Genomic DNA, 22016 nt, shown 5'->3' on the forward strand with positions numbered 1-22016 from the left:
ACAGGTAATACCCATAGGAACATATTGTAACTATTTCCTGCGTAGGATCTGGCGGCCATTTTTATTTATAAACAATTAACTCTCAAAAAATGGCATTTTTCCTTTTTTTTTCAAATCACCGGAAAATAGTGAAAAATGATTTTTTTAGTACAAATATCTTCGAGATTATAGAAAAAGCTTTAAATTGACGTATTACATAGTTTGATATACTAATTTATTGTTAATATAATTTCTAAAAATGATCGGAATTGCAAAAAAAATATTTTCGCAGTAACTGTTGTAAAAATTAATATACAGCTTTGAAATTTTTGTCAAATGAGGGTTCCTTGGTGCTTAATATGTGACAAAAATTTCAAAGCAATTCATTCAATTGTTTAAATTTTATTCAAATTGTTTATCCCAGAGAGCATTTTTTGCAATAACATAAGTCAGAAAAAAATGACGTTAGAACCATTCCCCTGGTGTCAAATGAAAGAGCATGAGCTACATTTTCAACATGATTTAAAAAAGTGAATAAAAAATGTATTTATTAGTAATAAATAATTATGCAAAAGTATCGTCAGTTTTTCATTATAAACTTTGTGAATAACTTTTTCCAAAAAAATTAACTGTTTTACCCTGATTTAAGTGCACAACTACCAAGTAATATTATTTATATCATAATTGATAAAAAATTGTAATAAATATATATAATTTCTTATATAACAAAATAAAAAGTTTATAAGGAAAGATTTACGATACTTTTGCATAATTATTTATTACTAATAAATGCATTTTTTATTCACTTTTATAAACCAAGTTAAAAATATAGCTCATGCTCTTTCATTTGACACCTGTGGAATGGTTCTAACGTCATTTTTTCTGACTTATGTTATTGCAAAAAAAAATTCTCTCTGGGATAAACAATTTGAATAAAATTTAAACAATCCAACGAATCGCTTTGAAATTTTTATGACGTATTACGCACCAAAGAACCCTTATTTGACAAAAATTTCAAAGCTGTACACTAATTTTTACAACAGTTATTGCGAAAATAATTTTTTTTGCATTTCCGATCTTTTTTCGCAATTATATTAACAATAAATGAGTATATCAAACTTTGTAATACGTCATTTTAAAGCTTTTTCCATAATCTCGAAGAAATTGTTACTAAAAAAACCATAAGTTTTCCTGTTTTCCATTGATTTGAAAAAAAAAGTGAAAAATGCCACTTTTGACACTTAATTGTTTATAAATAAAAATGGCCGCCAGATTCTACGCAGGAAAGAGTTACAATTTGCTCTTATAGGTATTACCTGTCGAAAGAACGCTTCAGTAGATACCCTGGCTATTCAAGTGTCATGGAAAAAACCTTATGACCCTGGACTACTTGGTTATTCGTTCTATCTGCTGATTCCAAGTATTTCTCAAGTTTAATATTACTTCAAGATACTTTACTTTCTTATTATTTTTCATCTTTTTCTTTCTAGCATGATCGATTATGCTAGTAGGCTACTGCCTGTTCATTGCCATCATGTCTTCCCCGGACGATGAGGTCCAGCATTCTCGCCATCGTTTTGGTGGTTTACCCTGTGGTCTTTTACCTACTGGGTTATCCGTTTTAACACTGCCTGGAGTAATTGCGGGGGGCATCAAGTAGCATCAAGTAGCAAAAAACGAATACTGCTCAAAAAAACAATGTGATGCCTCGGACCCGGATTGATAATATGAAGATGACCACGGCAAGATATAAGAACACTGGAAAAACCTCCAAAACCTATATGAGAATAACCACTTGGAACATCAGATCGCCCAACAATAGAGAACAAGAAATAACCCAAGAGATAAAAGAGAGAAAATAGATATATGCACCAAAAAGAAAGAAAAAAACCAGTCAAAATTAGAAGAATATAATATATTAATTTGCAATGGAGTAGCACAAGAAAACAGGGCCAAAGAGGGTGTAGCCTTACTAATACACCAAAAATACCAAAATAACATCAAAAAGTGTCAATACGTATCAGAAAGGATTGTCGCAACCAAAATAAAAATGGAGAAGGAAGACCTGAACATCATCGGAATATACGGCCCAGAAAATAGTAAGCCTCAAACAACAAGGGAAATATTGAAATATTCTATGATGAATTGCAGCAAGTGGTAGATCAAGTTAGAGGAAAGTTGATAATACTGGGGGATTTTAACGCTCGAATAGGCAACCAAGTAATACCCGGAATTAAACAAAAACATAATGAGATTGTCAAAAACGAAAATGGAGAACTGATGATAAACTTCTGCACGAATAACGAACTTCGAATAAACAACACCTTTTTTGGCCAAAAAGACCAACACAAATACACAAGTATACATTTAATAACACCCGTGGACAAAGATGTATGATAGATTATGTTGTAACTAAGAGAGATAATATACATCCATCAAAAATAATCGACGTAAGATGCCTCAACACAGCAAATGTAGTTACTGACCACAGTGTAGTATTATGTAAAATTGAATCACCATGAAATACTTCACACCTAAGAGAGTGGCACCAACACAAACAAAAACCAGAGTCGAAGGACTAAATACGGAATGCACGGAATATTTATACAGAAAAAGAATATCAGAGAAGACTGCTGAGAATGGAATATTAGAAAACGATAACATCGAGGAAAGCTGGGAAAAACTTAAAAGTAACCTAATTAATGTAGCAACAGAATCACTTGGGGAGAGGAAAGTAACGGATACCAATATATCAAAAAAGAAAACCCCACGATTTCGAAAGGAAGTAAACGTAAAATGTGAATAAAAGAACAAAGCCTTTTTAAAATACAGAACACAATAACCACAACAGGCATACAACCACTATAAACGAATTAGAAACGAAACGAACACTTTAATCAGACAAATAAAAAGGAAACACTGGGAAATCTTCTCAAAACAGATGGAACACGACTTCTACGGAACACCAAAGGAAATATGGAGAATGATCAGAGGACAAAGAAAAGAGACCAACGAACTTATAAAAACGAAACACATTCAGAAGAAAACTTGGGCAGGCTATTTTCGATGTCTGTTTGCTAAAGATAACGATAACGAACCACCAACTCCTAAAGTGAAAACAAACGAAGAAATAAACATGGAAGAAGAAAAGATAATGTAAGCATTAAGGAAATTAAAAAATAGAAACTCCTAAACTACGGAGGACAAGATCTGACCAAACAACTATTAACAATAATCCAAAAAATAATAGAACAAAACAGAATACCACAAGAATGGAGATCAAGCATCCTAATATCTCTCTTCAAAAAGGGAGGAAAATCGGAACCAGAGAATTACAGAGTTGTTAATTTATTAAACACAACACTAAAATTAACGACCAAAGTTATAACAAACAAACTGAATAAAATTATAACTTTAGCAGAAGAACAACAAGGTTTTAGGTAGGGAAGATCATGCACCGACGCTATATTTATGAGGCAGGTTCAAGAAAAATCGTTAGAATACAACAAACCGGCATACTTATATTTCGTGGAACTTAAGAATACATTCGACAGGCTAAAATTAAAGCGCGTTATCCATTTATGGTACGAAACGATCGAAAATATCTGCCAGAACAACACAATAAAAGTGAAAGTTGATGAAAAACTAACTCACCCAATTGAAGCTGGCAATGGGATAAGACAGGGAGATTCCCTAAATCCTTTATTGTTCAACCTGATCATGGATGAAATAATAAAAAAAGTAAGAACAAAAAAAGGATGCCAAATGAGAGAAAAACAATTTAGAATAATCTGCCATGCAGACGACGCAACACTCATCTCTCAAAGTGAACATGATAATATCATGTTCACTTTGAAAGATTAGTATTGCTTCAAAGTGAACATGATAATATCATGTTCACTTTGAGAGATTAGTGTTGAATCGTCTGCATAGCAGATAATTCTAAGTTGTTTTTCTCTACTTTGGCATCCTTTTTTTGTTCTTACTTTTTTTATTATTTTATCTATGATCAGGTTGAACAATAGAGGACTCAGGGAATCTCCCTGTCTTATCCCATTGCCAGCTTCAATTGGGTGAGTTAATTCTTCATCGACTTTCACTTTTATTGTGTTGTTCTGGCAGATATTTTCGATCGTTTTGTACAATGAATGGATAAGGTCCTTTAATTTTACCCTGTCGAATGTTTTCTTAAGTTTTACGAAACATAAGTATGCCGGTTTGCTCTATTCTAACGATTTTTCTTGAACCTGCCTCATAAATATAGCGTCGGTGCATGATCTTCCTGACCAAAAACCTTATATTATACAACGTATGCTGCACCAATTGAATATAACCGCTAGAAAATTTAATCTGCTTATTTCCCCAAAAAATACTAAATGCATGGTTATAACAGCAAATCTAATAAGGTGTAAATTAGAGCTGGAGGGTCAAATAATAGAACAAGTCATGGAATTTGTATATCTAGGCATCACACTATCTAGCTAAGGAAAGTTCGAACCAGAAGTGGAAGATCAGGTGAATAAAGAAAACAGAGCCACAAGTTGCCTAAATGAAACAACATGGATAAATAAAAACATCGGAAAAGAGGATAAAGGCAGAATTTACAAAACAGTCATCAGACCAATAATGACATACGCGGCAGAAACACAACCTGATAGAGAAATGGCAAAAGGAATGCTAGAAATAGCAGAGATAAAAACACTTCCAAAATCGATGGTAAGACACTGTGAGATAGAGCTAGATGTACAAATATACCACGGAGATGCAAGGTGGGCAACATTAATAACTGGGTGAACAACAGAAGAGTAGAAGGGAACGACCACATAAGCCGAATGACAACAAATAGTGTAGTAAGGACGGCGAGAGACGGTTCCCCAATAGGAAGACGATCAGTGGGAAGACCACGAAAAAGATGGAATGACAACTTACTGGAGGCACATTGAAAAACAGACAGAGTCATGTCTACACAAAAAAAGAAGAAGAAGAAGAAGAAAAAGAAGATTATTCGTTTTTGCTCTTTTAACGAGTGTGCTTTCCTCTATTCTCTTTATATGTTTGTTCCAATATCTTCGTCTCTGTCTGACCCACCTTCCTATGTCCTTTATTCTACAGTTTTGTCTGGTGTCTTCACTTCTTATTCTGTCACGTAAAGATTTGCCTTGTATACTACTTAATGTTCTCATTTAAACTGTTCTTATCATTTGTAATGTTCTATTTGGGTCTAGGCTTGTTTCTGCCACATATGTTATAATAGGTCTGTTTTATATATTTTGAGTTTGCTTTCAGTATTTAGATATTTGTTCTTCCATACGATTTCTTTCGGGCATCTCAAGATTCTAGCTTCCTTTGTTGTTTGTTCTGTGACCTCTCTTGAGAGATTTCCGTAGCTCGTTATTTCCGCACCAAGATATTTGAAGTTATTCACCTGTTCCACAGTTTTGGATTCAATTTCCAATTTGCATCTTATTGGTTCTTTTGAAATTACTAGGCACATAGTCGTCTCGGTGTTGATGAGCATATTTAGTTCCTTAGCTTTGCTATGAAATGCATGCAGTAGCCGTTGGAGATTGTCTTCAGAATCGGTGATAAGAACAGCATCGTCAGCGTAGTAAACGACTCTAAGGAATTTGTTATCCATCTTAAATTCCGTTGTTCTGGGAAAGTTCTTTATTATTTTGTCCATTATTAAATTAAATATGAAAGGCTAAATTGCATAAACATGATGGCTCTGTGAATCACTTTGACGGATTCCTCTTCCTTCTTTTGTCAATTATCCTTGTCAAATATCTTGTCAAATGCTCTTATTCTCCTACCTACCTTTACTTCGCTCATCATATTTAAATGTGTACCATTTAGACAATCCCTTTAAATTTCTGTTTCTGGTTTTCATGATTTCGAATTTCTAGACGTTTATGTTAAGTCATATGTTTGAAGTCTATACTGTAACTATAGCCAAATACTGGTGCATCACTGACTGGGTCATGTCATTGGCTATGGGCTAGGAGGACCAAGTCACCTGCAAAGCCTAGAATGTGGTAATATTCCACCAGAGAGTTAAAATTCCTATCTAGCCATCCATGGCCAGATTCCACATGAGACATAAAACTCCTCCTGTGGAGAGTCCCTGGTTATTTGTGCTGATACTGTATCCACAATTAAGGTTACATATATAACACGGCTCCATAGCATGCAGTCTATCTTTTCGCAGCGTGTTTGGTCTATTCCTTTTAGACATATTGCACTTGGAATTTCTTCATAGGAGTTAGTGTCAAATGCACCTATATCGAGAAGTGCAGCACATATCATATTTTCATGATGCAGAACGTACTTTACACTCTGTACGAGCTGATTTCTGTAAAAATTCTTACTCGATACGCATACTGTCCTTGATGTAGAGAACTTCCAATCAATACACTATCCCTAATATATATCAGTTTTTCTAGATGAATCAATACGAATGACTTCAGACTAATCGGCATTAGTTTTGACAGGTTTGGATATAAAAGTCAAAATATCTAGCATCCTTGCTTTTGATACGATCTCTAGTCCTAAAAGTCTTAGCAGTATCATCATACATATTTTTTTGTACAGAAGATCATTTTTCTTCTGTATAAGTATAGGATAAATCTCGTCCGGCTTTGGTGATTATCAAATGATTTAATTGACTACAGTAAAACCTGTCAGTAACGGCCACTAAAAATGAAAGAACTATTGGCCGATATAGAAAGGTGGCCGCTATTGCCAGTTTTTGTAGTATACATATAATTGGTTTGGGAAATTTTTAAACTGACCGTTAGGACAGGTGGCCGATGTTGGCAGGTGACCGTTAAGACAGGTTTTACTGTATTTGATATTGTCCTGCTTCATCGGTCTTTCGTCAACACGCCTGTTTTCCCTACCACCGTAATTCATGGTACGACAATGACTGAGTAATTTCAGTACCTATTAGTCCAAGTAATGAAGCTTAAAATAGAAGAAAACCTCGCAATTTTTACAGAATAGATAGATTTGCTTGAAAATTTGAGAATAAGTAGTGGATAGTTCAAGGCTCAAAATCTATTTGATGCTAAAAGGCGCTATTACCATGGGGGTAGTTGCCACCTCATCTCGTGGTGGAAATTTTTTATTATATTTTGAAGGCAAAAGTTGGTAAAAACATTTATTCTAATAAAAAAATGTTCAATACATTTTTTTGATCAAATTACCTAATAGTTTTCGAGTTATCCGCTATCGAAAATGTTAGTTTTATATCGAAAAAGTCAATGTTCTTAATCAGTTTTCTGCTAACTCAAAAAGTTTTCGTTTTATTAAAACAACTTTGCTTAACAAAAATGTACCTTTTAAAAAAATAATCAAAACTTTTTTCTAATTTTCGTTAAGACCAATAGTAATTGAGCTATACTTTATTATATGGTAGCTCTTCTTCGTCAAATGCTAAATATTGTAGTGTCAAAGTCAAAAGACGGAAAAACTATGCATTTTTCGAGGACAATTTGTTCAAACTAATTTAAAGTATTAAAAATATCTATCTCCTGAAATAAAAAAAAGTCTCAAGCTCAAAAATTATCTGATAGTGAAAAGAATGTCAGTCCCTATTTTTTTTTTCAGCGAAAAAGTGATTCTAACAACTCCCTAATCATCACCCTAATTTAAATTAGTCATTTACCTTAGTTGGTCTTCTGTATCTATGTATTATTAATAGGTTCTAAAAGTTTAACCGGCTTAGAATGATTAGTTTAAAAAAAAGTAGTTAAAAGCGAATAACGAATTTTTGTAGTTTGGTAAATAAAAATGCTCTTTTCTTCAGAACAAGAAGAATAGCATCAAAGATACGAAAAAACGTTTAAACATGAAATTGTAGCTCAATTAATTCCCAAGAAGATGCTTTGCAAAAAATTTTTTTACGGCAAAAATTGAGTGAACTATTGACAATTAAAACTTGTAATAACATTCAAAAACCACCTTTACCAACCCTTTCAAAGTCACATGTTTTTGCGACTGAGGGTTTTAAAAGGATTTAGTATTACTTGCCTTATATACCTTGTACAAAACTACAAAATTATTTTTTATCAAACGTTCTAGGATAAAAAGTAAAAAAGTTACGGTTAAAAAAGCAATATATATTGTTGAAAAAAAAAGGAGAAATCCAATTGGAAGCATAATAATGAAAGTTAGCGGTGGTTTTATTCATTAATAGGGAGCGGATTTTATGCTAAATGCATATTGCATGCATATTTCGCATATTTGAGAACTTTACTAAATTTTGCATATTTTTAAAGAAACATGCATATTTTGTGCCTATTTAAAAACATTTAGGTCAAAAAAAAATTAAATTTTTTAACTCGACACAAAATATTTCCCCGCACAGGCTGTCCTATCTATTAATTCGAGAACTACCTGAAGAGAAACGGCTCATTCACTGCCTTTTCATTTTTTCTTCGAAAATATCCGATCTTTACAACAAGTACTTATAGTGCTTACAGTACGGCGTTATAAAATGATTGTAGGATGTTAAAATAATGAAGGATGGTTTACCGGGAAAGCCGAATTTTATTTACTTTTATTATATTTAGTACAGTTTGTAACCCAATTTAGTAGGTACCTACAATTCTGGTGATACTTTTAAATCCCGTATTGTTAAGAGAATTTACACCTTTAACCATAGTTTTACGATTTTCTAACGGAAATTGAAATATTCATGCTTTAGATCAGATCCCGTCTTTAAACGGCTTTAAACCTTTGGAGAACATATGCGAAATTTTTAATGGAAATTTTGAAATTGATTTTTATGCAGAATTTTTGGCTTTATTAAGTTATTTTAAATACGCCCCAATTACTTCTCTTGATGTTGAAAGGAGTTTTTCAAGAAATAAAAATATTTCTTCTGGTCAAAGAAAAAGTTTCCTCGTAAAAAATTTGGAAAAACATATTGTTGTTTTATTTTAAATAGGTAACTACGGGTATCAGTTTTTGTAAAAAATGTGAACAAATTGCATGTATAAAAAATAATGATTTTACTTGAAAAATAATAAATAAAATTGTCGCCCCCCCCTCCACCCTATAAAAAAACCCCCTAGAATAGAATAGAACAGAAAACCTTATTCATTCTTCTTTATTTATGTATTATTAAGAGTTTTTAGAAGTTTGGCAGGCTTAGAATGATTAGTTCTTAAAGAACTGGAGTTAAAATCGCACAACGAGTTTTCGTACCCTGGTATAAAATGCCATTTCCTTCAGAATAGAAAGATTAGCATCAGAGATACGAAACAATGTTTAAAAATGAAATTGTAGGTTATTTAATTTTAAAGAAATTGGCTTGAAAAAATTTTTTTACGGCAAATATTAAGTGAATCGTAAATAAATATAATATCGAAAAATATTGATTTATTCGATATAAAACTAACACTTTCGATAGCGAATAAATCGAAAACTGTTAATTTTATCAAAAAAATGTATAGACATTTTTTGCTTAGAATGAATGTTTTTATCAACTTTTGCGGTCAAAATATAATAAAAAATTTCCAACCCCGACATGGGGGGCAACCAACCCCATGGCAAAAGCGCCTTTCGCCGTCATATATATTTTTATCCTTGAACTATCCACTACTATCCAAATTTTAAGGAATACATTTTACAGAAATTTTATTATAATTTACTTACCCTATCTGCTAACTTTTTCTTTAAGAACGTTTTAAATAGAGTTATTGTGTGATGCATATAAGACGGAGAATTAATAAAATGTATTGAGTGTGTCCTATAACTATGTACCCTCTGAAAAACAAAAAAAAATATTTATATTATTAAGTTTTAAATTATTATCTAGTAGGTTATTAGTTCTGTCGCTATGGGGTACAACGGCCTCCTTTATTCACAGGGACTTACCCAAGTTATTTTTATGTATTTTGACCCATAGATCACGAAATTTTTGGGTAACAGTTGATCGGGATGTCGATAAGATTGTTATAAACAAAGAACTTGCAGAATTACACAAAAGCGATTTTTCGCAAAACAAAACTTTTTGTATTTGTTTGGTCATTCTAAGCAAAAAGTGTCCTTAAAAGTTTTTTCGTAGGATGCATAGTTTTCGACGTAAACGCAATTGAATTTTCTATCTGCTAACTTTTTCTTTAAGAACGTTTTAAATAGAGTTACTGTGTGATGCATATACGACGGAGAATTAATAAAATGTATTGAGTGTATCTTATAACTATGCACCTACTGAAAACAAAAAAAAACATATTTATATTATTAAGTTTTAAATTATTATCTAGAAGGTTATTAGTTCTGTCGCCAGAGGGGTACAACGGCCTCCTTTATTCAGATGGGCTCACCAAAGTTTTTTTATGTATTTTGACCTGTAGCACATGAATTCTTTGGGTAAAAGTTGATCCGGATGTCGATAAGATTGTTATTAACAAAGAACTGCAGAATTACACAAAAGCGATTTTTTGCAAAACAAAATATTTTTTTATAATTTTTGGGGTCATTCTAAGTAAAAAATGTTCTCACAAGCCTTTTCGTGGGATGCATAGTTTTCGAGATAAACGCAGATGAACTTTCAAAAAATCGAAAAATTGCAATTTTTGAACCAGAATAACTTTTGATTAAAAATAAAATAGCAATTCTGCTTACAGCAATTGAAAGTTGAAGTCAAATTAAACCGGTTTTAATTATTTGCATTGCTAAAAATTAATGTTTTTAGTGTCAAACAAAGCTATTAACAAATAGTGTTTCCCGTGCCCAACGCATGCGTTTTATTGCATGCTACGTAAAAATTCTCTGTTTGTATAGGCGCGCCTACGCCTTCGATTTTAAACGAGAAATGCATTGAAAACATCACTCAAGCACTATGTGTTTATAGCTTTGTTTAGCAATAAAATAAATTAATTTTTAGCAAGGCAAATAATCAAAACCGATAGAATTTGACTTGAGTTTTCAAATGCGGTAAGCAGAATAGCTATTTTATTTTTTAATCAAAAGTTAGTCGAGTTCAAAAATTGCAATTTTTTGATTTTTTTAAGTTCAACCGCGCTTATCTCGCAAACTATGCATCCTACGAAAAAACTTGTAGGAACATTTTTTGCTTAGAATGACCAGAAAATATAAAAAAATATTTTGTTTTGCTAAAAATCGCTGTTATGCCATTCCTCAAGTTCTTTGTTTATAGCAATCTTATCGACATCTGGATCAACTGTTACCCAAAAAATTCGTGTTCTACATGTCAAAATACATAAGAAAACTTGGGTAAGTCCATCTGAATAAAGGAGGCCGTTGTACCCCCTGGCGACAGGACCATATCTAACATTTATTCTTAATAATATTAAGCTTCCCAGATTAAGAGCCGCGACAGGTAAAATTTTCTAACCACTAACCATCCTTTCCTCCCCAACTTCTTTCCCATCCCCCACCATCAAAGACGTTATTTTTCGTTTTAATTTTTGTAGGTGGAAAAACTTTAACTTCGAAAAACTTTTGCTTTTATAGGTTTTCGGGGATTTTCCCTTCTTGTCTACTTGTAGGTGTTTTAAAATAGATCAAATCAAGTTTTTTTTATAGGTTATATCTAAATTGAAGTAGTTGAGTCCTTTAGAACATTCAAAAAATGGAAGAAACACGTTCAAACCACCAAAAACTACCTAAAAAACAGTTTTTTGGAACTTTGGAAGTGGTGAATCTTACGGAAAATTCTGAAAAAAAAAAGAAATATACAACAAATAACAAAAATGCAGGTTATAAATTAAATCACCTATGCTACGATAAAAAATAGTTCGATTGGACCTTTCTTACTTTAGTACAAAATTTGCGCATAAAAAAAAGTTACAGGCCTTTGAAGTTAAAAAATGAAAATCAATTTTTTGGAATATATCGAAAATATTGGAAATTTTTTATTGAAAATTGATATGTGGCATTGTTATGGGTGGCAAATAAGTACTAACATATTTCTCAAATTGGGCTCTGTACCACCATTCTTTACTATATTACGAATATGTGTGCTAAATATCTCGACAAAATTATCAAAATTAAAGCTGTATACTTGGAACGCGTTTTCCGGTTTGATGACGCGCTGATATTGTAGGCGAGCGGCACACCTTTAATTTGAGGCTTAGAAATCAAAAAAGTGGCCATGATAGGTGAATGGCAAATTTTGGTAATTCTTTATGTTTGCGAGGTCGCTGAATCCGAATATGAAGTTTATTTTTATCTAGAAATGGTGGAACATGTTCAAAAATCAAATTATAAACAATAATGGGAAGAATCAATTTTGATGATTGCTCTGTATCTTTGGTCGCTGTAAATATTTTCTGTTGACAAATTTACTGTATCATCTTTGAGGTATTTAGATAACAATGAAATTTGTTCGAAAATGTTTAGAAAAATAAAAAGAGTTGTTAATTTTTAAACATTTTGTCGTCAGACTAAAAAAGTTGAGTGACAAACTTCTTAGTTTATAATTTTAACCAACACTGCATTAACCCGGGAGCAGTCGCGCCGTTAGAAAAAATCTAACACTTTAACCATTTTCCGTGATAACTTGATGAAAAATTTTGCAACATAACTTTCCCCTCGTAAGTTCCTCGAGAAAGATTGGAGTAATGCGTGGGAATTTTGTTTTAATTTTTTTTTAAATCTGTTTAAAAATTATTTTTACTTTCTTGTGGAATTTATGGTTGTGGTTAGAGAAAATTGTTAGAAATAGATATATTTAATATAACAAGTAAATAGAAATATTATAAAATATTATAAATTTATTGTTAAATTCGTGTTGTTAGATTTTTTCCCTACGCGCGACTGCTTACGTAACAGAAGTGAGGGCGACTACTCCCGGGTTAAAACATGAGTTATGAAGAAGTTTTCTGGAAAATTTCAACTAAAAATATGCAATAGGAGAAAAGTTATGTGACTTTATATACAAGTGGCACTCCCCCCAAAAAGACGCTTATTTCTCGAGATACTGACCACGGTGATGAATGGCTCATTTTGGTCATACTTTATGTTTCTGATGGCGCTAAAAACGAAAATGAGGTTTATTTTGAATTTTAAGTGGGGAAATTTTGTCAGAATCGCAATTTTACCCTAAAAATAAAAATAAAATGAAATCCCGTTTTTCTTAAAATTGAAAGTTGCACCATTTTTTTTTTCTATAAAACATTTTGTTCTTTGTACTCTATATTTTAACATAAACTTGATTACCGTTGAGTCCAGGGTTCTTTTCTCGTGCGTCACCATTCAAAGCATGCGAAATAAGTTGGAAATTTACTAAACGCAACAGGAAGTGACAGAAAGTGGGTACTACTCGAATCAGGGGTTATAGTATAAAATTTGACGTTATTAATTAAATAAATAGAATGTCAAATGTAAGTTTTGCTTTAAAATTTTGGGGCATAATATTAAAGCTACATTTGAAGTAGCTTAATAAATTCTTTTAATATCATTGATTGATAAATAAATAAACAATTTATAAAAAAAATTCAATACCATATTTTCTTTTTGTTATTTTATTCACTTTGGAGGAAACTTAAACACAAACAACCATTTCTTAACTGTGTTAATGTGCTTAGCATTGAACGTTATAAAAATTAATCGCAAAATAAAATAGGTAATCTTACCATACAATTTTAAACTCCAATATAAAACTAGTTTTGAAAACAACTGTTTGTGTACTATAATAAAACTTCATAATGCAAACATTCGACAAAATAACAGCAAAAAATAAAACCAAAAAGAAGACTGACAGCCGCAAAAGTAAACAAACTAGAAACGTCACAAATTGTAATTAAAATGTGAAAACATTCCCAATCGACTTTTTTGTACCTATCTCTTTTCAATGTGCTGAGTCTAGAGCGTTCATAAAAATAACAACAGGCGGTAGCTGGTTTTTCATTAGTTTTATGCGTGGAAGACAATGATGCTAGATAAAAAGTATTAGTCCTGTCGCCAGGGGGGGTACAACGGCCTCGTTAATTCAGATGGACTTACTCAAGTTTTTTTTATGTATTTTGACCAGTAGAACACGAATTTTTTGGGTAACAGTTGATCCGGATGTCGATAAGATTGTTATAGACCAAGAACTTGAGGAATCAAATAACAGCGATTTTTGGCAAAACAAAACACTATTTTGTATTTTTTGGGCCATTTTAAGTAAAAAATATTTCTACAAGTTTTTTCGTAGGATGCACAGTTTTCGAGATAAACGCGGTTGAACTTTAAAAAAATCGAAAAATTGCAATTTTTGAACCCGAATAACTTTTGATTAAAAAATAAAATAGCAAGTCTGCTTACCGCATTTAAAAGTTTAAGTCAAATTATATCGGTTTTGATTATTTCCATTGGTAAAAATTTATTTTTTTATTGTTTAACAAAGCTATAAACACGTAGGGTTTCCCGTGCTTTTACATGTGTTTTAACGCATGTAACGTAGAAATAGTCTTGATTGCACTAGTACCTATTCTACCTACTCGTTCGAATTTAAATGAGAAATCATAGAAACATCACTCACGCACTAGTTGTTTGTAGCTTTGTTTAACAATAACACAATAAATTTTTAGCAATGCAAATAATCAAAACCGACATAATTTGACTTGAACTTTCAAAGGCGCTAAGCAGAATTGCTATTTTATTTTTTAATCAAAAGTTATTCGGGTTTAAAAATTGCAGTTTTTCGATTTTTTGAAAGTTCAACCGCGTTTATCTCGAAAACTGTGCATCCTACTAAAAAACTTGTAGAAATATTTTTTGCTTAAAATGACCCAAAAAATACAAAATATTGTTTTGTTTTGCCAAAAATCGCTGTTATTTGATTCCTCAAGTTCTTGGTCTATAACAATCTTATCGACATCCGGATCAACTGTTACCCAAAAAATTCGTGTTCTACGGGTCAAAATACATAAAAAAAACTTGGGTAAGTCCATCTGAATTAACGAGGCCGTTGTACCCCCCCTGGCGACAGGACTATATGTATTTTACCTCGCCAGGTATTAATGAAGCACGGGTAAAGAATCGTGGACTCAAGTGTATAAAGCAAAATTTCAAATTGTGTCAGTCAACTTTTGCGATTAAACTTTGCAATTCTGGAATCTTCACCTTTTACTTAAAAAACTGCATAACTTTTATTATAATAAGACTTGGAAAAGATTATAATAAGACTTAAGAAATAGGTCATTGTCTTCAGAAAGGTGAGATATATTATATCCTATAATAATTTCAGAAAAAATATTAAAATGGAACAGAGTTGTAGCGAGTAACAAAAAAACGTAATTTTATTTTTTTTTCATTTTTAGGGAAAATTACGATGTTGACAATGTTCCCCACTTAAAATTCAGAATAAACGTCATTTTCGTTTTCAGCACCATCAAAAACATAAAGTATGACGTATGAACAAAGTTAGCCATTCACCAAACCGTGGTCAGTATCTCGGAAAATAAGCGTTCTTTTGGGGGAGTGCTACGTGCCACTTGGATATAAAGTCATATAACTTTTTCCTTTTGCATATTTTTGGCTTTCAATTTTCCAGAAAACTTTTTCATGACATATGTTTTATTTCTGTGTTAGTTAAAATTATAAACTAAAAACTTTGTCACCCAACTTTTTTAATTTAAGTAAACATGAAACTAACGAAATCTGGCGACAAAATGCTTAGAAATGTTTAAACATTAACAACTCCTTTTGTTGTTATCTAAATACTTCAAAGATAATACAATAAGATTTTCGAAAAGGAATATTTACGCCAACAAAAGATAGAGCCAGTTAGATTTGAAAAATTATCTAAATTGATTTTTGGAGTTGTAGAAGCATTATATTTTAAATAAAATTGCAATTTTGTTAGCGGTATCTACATTTTTCAGTTAAAATACTAAGCCATTTGGCGGCAAATGTTAAATACTATGGCGTTTTGACGGTATCTGCTACAGTTGCCGTCCATATACCTTAGCATATTGCACTTACCGCTAATCTACTTTCAAGAATGCTACGCCAACATTTAGAAACCGCCAAATCGCCTTAGTATTACAAAGTAAATTCGGCCTAACTTTACAAGGTTAAATTATTGTGTTAGTTAAAAGAGTTGTGTTAGTAAAAGAAATAATTAGCGAGGAGGGTAAGAAATTTTCGAGTTTATTATATCTATTGAAATGTATTTTCATTTTTGTTTATATTTCAAGAATTAACCAAATTAATTTGTCCTAAACAATATGAATCTGCGCCAAGTGGATGATTTTTTATATCTTGAAATAGCCGGTAAGAGATTTTCATATTTAAAAAATATGTCTTTTTTAATTAGGTTTTAAAAACTTAATAATATATCCACACGCTGTCCACAAACATTTTTAGAAAAAGACACTTAAAATAGGTATTATGTTTTTTTAGAAAATCAAGTAGAGTCGAGTAAGAGTTGTAAAACACGAGGTGAAACTACTGAAAACAATATTGTAGAAAGAGAAAAAATTATTGTAAAGCAATTACAAGAGGTGAAGAAAAAACTATGTTCAGCCTATACAGGCGCAAGGTTTGTTTCATACTTACAAGTTTTCTGTATGTTTAAACCCTTTGTTGCTCGTACATGGGATTAGAATTAGCAGTCCCATTGATTACAATGAGATGATTGTTTAACTAGATAATGTCTAGTAGTCTAGTTAGACAATGCTATTATAGATACGGGATTGTAGATTTGGGATATCTTTACTTAATCTTTTGAGAATTCTTTACCTAAGTTTTATACAAAAATGCTGGTTTTATTCCTTTATAAATTTTTTAAGAATGCGTCAGGTACCTGAATAATAATCCAAAAATTTGTTTGCATATTTTAAAAATCTTATATATCCTATAATTAGGTATTTTTCGGTCTAAAAGACAATGGTCATCATATTTTAATCATAACATATAACTAGTTTGTACAATACAACTAATAAAATATTAAAATTTGCCCTAATTACTTTAAATTATGGTATTTTCCCAAAGATGATATTGTGAAATACCCAATAATATAACAATACATAATAATATTAGGGCAGATGTCGGCGATCATAAAAATCTTGAAGCTCTATAATAACTCAGGCCTGTCGTAAAATAGCAAGCCTTTGTCGCTAAGAAACAAAGTAAAAATAGCTGAGAAAGTCAAAAGTATGGTTTAAAATCACATTCACACTTGAAGAATTCTTTAAAACGCTTCAGCAGATGTTTAAACATCTATAACAATCTGAACGAATTCTGTTTAGTATAAGTACAGTTCTGCCCAAATTATTAGACGCACTATAAAAGATTTGATAAAAAATGTTAATTATGAGGTAATACCATTGTATTGTAATACTAAATAGGTTTTGTATATGTACCAGACACAAGGTATTTTGTTTGGTGGTCTATTAAATTGTCTATATTGAATCACAAATAGAACATTAATATTAATGAACCAATATGTATTTATTGACTCTTGAAAGATATAACTACAACTAAATATTGTCAATTTGTTGTTGTCATATTGTAGCTCAACAAAATAATAACATTTAATAGTACTTTAATTCTTTCAATTTAATAAACTGTAATACACAGAAAAGCTTTTTATTTCATATCAATCACAACTGTAAACCACATACCGCTAATAGGCTTAGTTTTATAGTAAGTTTTGATAAAACGTTTTAGCGGTATCTACCTCTTTTTATATAAAATTTTGTTTTAAAATATAATTAATGGTTCCCTTAATAAACTGGGGCATATATCCATGCATAAAAACTATTAGCTAGTCCATAAATCCCTTACGGGCCAAAATTTTAGCACTCAATTTTGAAATCGATTTTGCCACCATTTTGTGAAATGTTAGTTACCGCCTTTGGGCCTAGCACGGCAGTATATTACTCGAATAGAAACTTACCTCTAAGACAAAGGCTATTTGCTTCAACAACAGAGGAGTTATTTTAGCTATTACACTGAATTTAACACGTTCACAATCGACAAGATATATTTCACCCATTGATAGGTCCTCATGAATTCGTATCTCGTAGATATTTCTTAGGCAATGAGCTGATAATTTGCTTACACTTCCATCTTCGGAATCTTTATACTGGCATACAGTCAGCCTATGTAAGGACGGAGTAAGGACAGGTATGCACACAAAATTACTAAAAACATTATTTATTTATTAGTTAAAATTTTTCGAGAACAAAAACTCTTTAATTAAATTAAGAAAAGATGGTTCAGAGTTGATTACAGTACGGAGCCTCTACTATGTGCTTATACGTATTTTGGATTAATTGTATCCTCGGAGCACCTGGGCACAGAATAATTAACGAAACCAGCAAGGACACACTACAATGCCGCCTTTGAAGTTAAAAAGTACATTGATCAAGTAGTACATCTGAATGGTGATGTGATGTGTTCGTTTATCAGTGTTGCAATGGTGTTGCCGATGTCACTATATGAAATTATATTAAGCCACTGCTAAAATGATCAGATTTTGCCAAAAATTATGTTAAAATTTTTGATCTTGGTAGTTTCTAAGAGTAATAAAAATACATTAAGAAAAAAGTTATTTTATTCAACTTAACTTCTAATAGATAGTTATTCAAAAATACTTGTAACAAAATTATATTATATAATACACTCACTGGCACAAAATTCCGCCACCCAAAATTTTTGATTAAGTTTGACAATTTATAACTTTATTATTTGTACTCAGATTTTCAAGATTCTTGCACCAGTTTGTAGGTTCATGTATTGATATCGTTCTTTATTATTCCGGTAACACAAAAATTTTGCTTGCATGGCATTATACGGGGGTGAATGGAAGCGTTGAATTTTCTCCTAACTTTAAAACATTCTGTGGAAAAATGGAAGAGCTGATTGTATTTTAGAGTCCTGTCGTATTATCCAGGAGGCATTACTAAAATTTTGTTTTTTTAATTATCCCAATGTCTTTTTTATTGTAAGAGCTGTATCATTTTTTGTAAATAAAAACATTGATTGACTCATAAAATCGAGGTTGTATTGATAAGATTAGAATGTCCCGCATGCAGCCCAGATCTAAATCATATTGAGTATTTATGGGATGAATTAAAAAAAGCTATTTGCCGTCATCCTAAGTCTCCAGAAAATGTGGTACTGTTATGGCCCTGGTAGAGGAATATCGGGCTATTCCTCAGGCAAGGATAACACATCTCTATTTGATGCCAAACAGATTGCGAGCAGTCGGTGCTACAAGAGGTGGACATATCCGCTATTGAATTATTTTGTTTTGTTTTTAATTTTGTTTTGTTTTGTTAAGTTTAGCGCATTTGATATTTTTATTTAAAAAAACCTTCAAAGCAATGTTTTTATTTACAGCTCTTCCAAGAAAAGAGATATTCGGATAATTCAAAAAACAAAACCTTAGTGATACCTTCAGGATAATACAATAAAAGTTTTGAAAAAAAATCAGCCCTCCAATTTTTCCACAGAATTTTTTAAAATTAGGAGAAAATACAACGCTTCCATTCACCCCCGTATAATCCCATCTATACAAAAAATTTTTTGTTACCGGAATAATAAAAAACGACATCAATACATGTACCTACCTACAAACTGATGCAAAAATCTTGAAAATCGGAGTACAAATAATAAAGTTATAGATTGTCAAACTTAATAAAAAATTTTGGGTGGCGGAATTTTGTGCCGGTGAGTGTATGTATATGTTATACTATAATAAAGCTACATCTGGAACGCTTTCAAATAAAATTTCCTCATCCTCATCTTGTGAAAATAAAGGCTTTATATGATTAAAATAATTTAACATTTTTTGTCTGTTTGAAAGGAGTAACATTCTTTTACTCCTTCACTTTTGCTAACACTAATTTAATATTTGCTCACAGACAGCATTTAAACGTCGACAGACAACGATATCTAAGAAAACGTGTTTTTTTTTATTTCTGCATTGCTGCAGTATCAGTTATTGATCGTCAATATTTTGTGTTATGTCCCAATTATTGACATAATTCCCACAGGCATACGAATAAACTATGTTAAAAAATATTTAATATCAGAATGTCATAAAAGTTAAGTAAATCTGATAATTATGTACAAATCGGCAACACTGTCGATTTTCTACACTGTCTGGTCACAGCATAGAAAACGCAACAGCAGTGACACACTAGTAGGCGGGAAAAGTTCGCGCACTATTACTGCGCAGATCGTCGGCCATTTTGTGCGTAGTACCAGACAGTGTAGAAAATCGACAGTGTTGCCGATTTGTACATATTATCAGATTTACTTAACTTTTATGACATTCATATTTTTTAACATAATTTTATACGTATGCCTGTGGGAATTATGTCAATAATTGGGACATAACACAAAATATTGACGATGAATAGCGATTGTATTGTTAATCTTTTGCAAAAATTCCAGAAATTATTCAAAAAGAATATCTTACGGGTAATAAAGTTAGTGCAATAACTGAAACTGCAGCAATGCAGAAATAAAAAAATCACGTTTTCTTAGATATCGTTGTCTGTCGACGTTTAAATGCGACCGGTGAGCAAATATTAAATTAGTGTTAGCAAAAGTGAAGGAGTAAAAGAATGTGAGTCCTTTCAAACAGACAAAAAATGTTAAATTATTTTAATCACATAAAGTCTTTATTTTTACAAGATGAGGATGAGGAAATATTATTTGAAAGCGTTCCAGATGTAGTTTTATTATAGTATAATATATTACATATAATTTTGTTACAAATATTATTGAATTAACAAGTTAAGTTGAATAAAATAACTTTTTTCTTAATGTATTTTTATTACCCTTAGAATCTACCGAGATAAAAAATTTTAACATAATTTTTGGCAGAATCTGATCATTTTAGCAGTGGCTTAATATAATTTCATATAGTGACATCGGCAACACTGATGAACCAACACATCACATCACCGCTGAGATGTACTACGCGAAAAATGGCGACCCTGTACTTTTCAACTTCAAAGGCGGCATCAGGGAGTGTCCTTGCTGGTTTCGTTTATTATGCTGTGGTCTGGTACTACGCGAATAATGCAGTATGCCCACGACGATCTGCGCAGTAATAGTGCGCGAACTCTTCCCGCCTTCTAGTGTGTCACTGCTGTTGCGTTTTCTATGCTGTGACCTGGGTAGAGTCACTGAACGTGAACTGAAATGACATCGTTTCATCCTTTCGGTATAATTATTAATATAATGAACAAAGATGCTACTAGCACCATCTATGAATCGAAAGTCAGATGAGTCAGGAAATAAAATTCAAAATTATTTATTCTCTAAACTGTTTAAGTTGGAAAAATAAAGCGGAACGGAGTGGCGAAATACTCGACATGGGAAATCTAAAATTGCATTTCACGACCCGTCATTCCCCTTGATAATAATCTTAGCGAATTGTTTCCTTTAATATCCACAAAAGTGAATAAAGTATAAATTAAAGAAAAGATGGTTCAGCTTCGATTACAGTACAGAGCCTCTACAGCACCTGGGTAGAGGCACTGAACTGAAATCATACACATTGTCATGTAGAATAAAGTGAGTCTAAAAAATATTAAATATGTCGTAGCCCAGTAAATGAATAGGAAATACGGCGATACCGTGTAATTTTCAGGGGCAACTCCGAATTGCATGAAAATTTGGATATAGGTTCTACTTACCCTCCACTTCAAAGTTGAAATTGTGCCGTTGTTTGCTTTTACTAGGGGGTGACAGTCACCCCTTCTCGGGGGTGAAAAAACATATAATCAAGATAAGACCGGAAATGGATAAATTTACTGATTTTAAGCAACTTTTGTTCTATAGAGTTTTTTATGTAAGTCAATATTTTAGAGTTATTTTCGATTGAAAATGTTTATTTTTCGACAAAAAAAACTACGTTTTCGGACGGTTTTTCGCAAATAACTCAAAAAGTAAATATTTGATCAAAAAAATATGCTTAGCTGAAGTGTAGCTTATAAAAAACTGAAAAAAAATGTGTATGAATAAAGTCTATCAATTAAGTAAAAACAAAGTTGTAGCTCGTGAAATTACGTTCTTGTGCGTCTAATTCCAAATCGAATAGTTCAAGGTGAAAT

General features: G+C 31.8%; 1 protein-coding gene across 2 annotated transcripts in view; it reads right to left on the reverse strand.

Annotated features, from left to right (window-relative positions):
• Positions 1 to 22016, reverse strand: part of LOC114335002 (alpha-tocopherol transfer protein-like) — an 80947-nt gene that overhangs the window by 8886 nt on the left and 50045 nt on the right. For both annotated transcript variants that reach the window (XM_028285154.2, XM_028285152.2), the window contains 2 exons: positions 17840 to 18086; positions 9640 to 9750 (listed from right to left, as the gene is read on the reverse strand). In XM_028285154.2, coding sequence (XP_028140955.2) covers positions 9640 to 9750; positions 17840 to 18086 — 358 coding nt within the window. The remainder of the gene's footprint in view (positions 1 to 9639; positions 9751 to 17839; positions 18087 to 22016) is intronic.

Source organism: Diabrotica virgifera, chromosome 7, assembly GCF_917563875.1.
Source record: "Diabrotica virgifera virgifera chromosome 7, PGI_DIABVI_V3a".
Lineage (NCBI taxonomy): Eukaryota > Metazoa > Arthropoda > Insecta > Coleoptera > Chrysomelidae > Diabrotica > Diabrotica virgifera.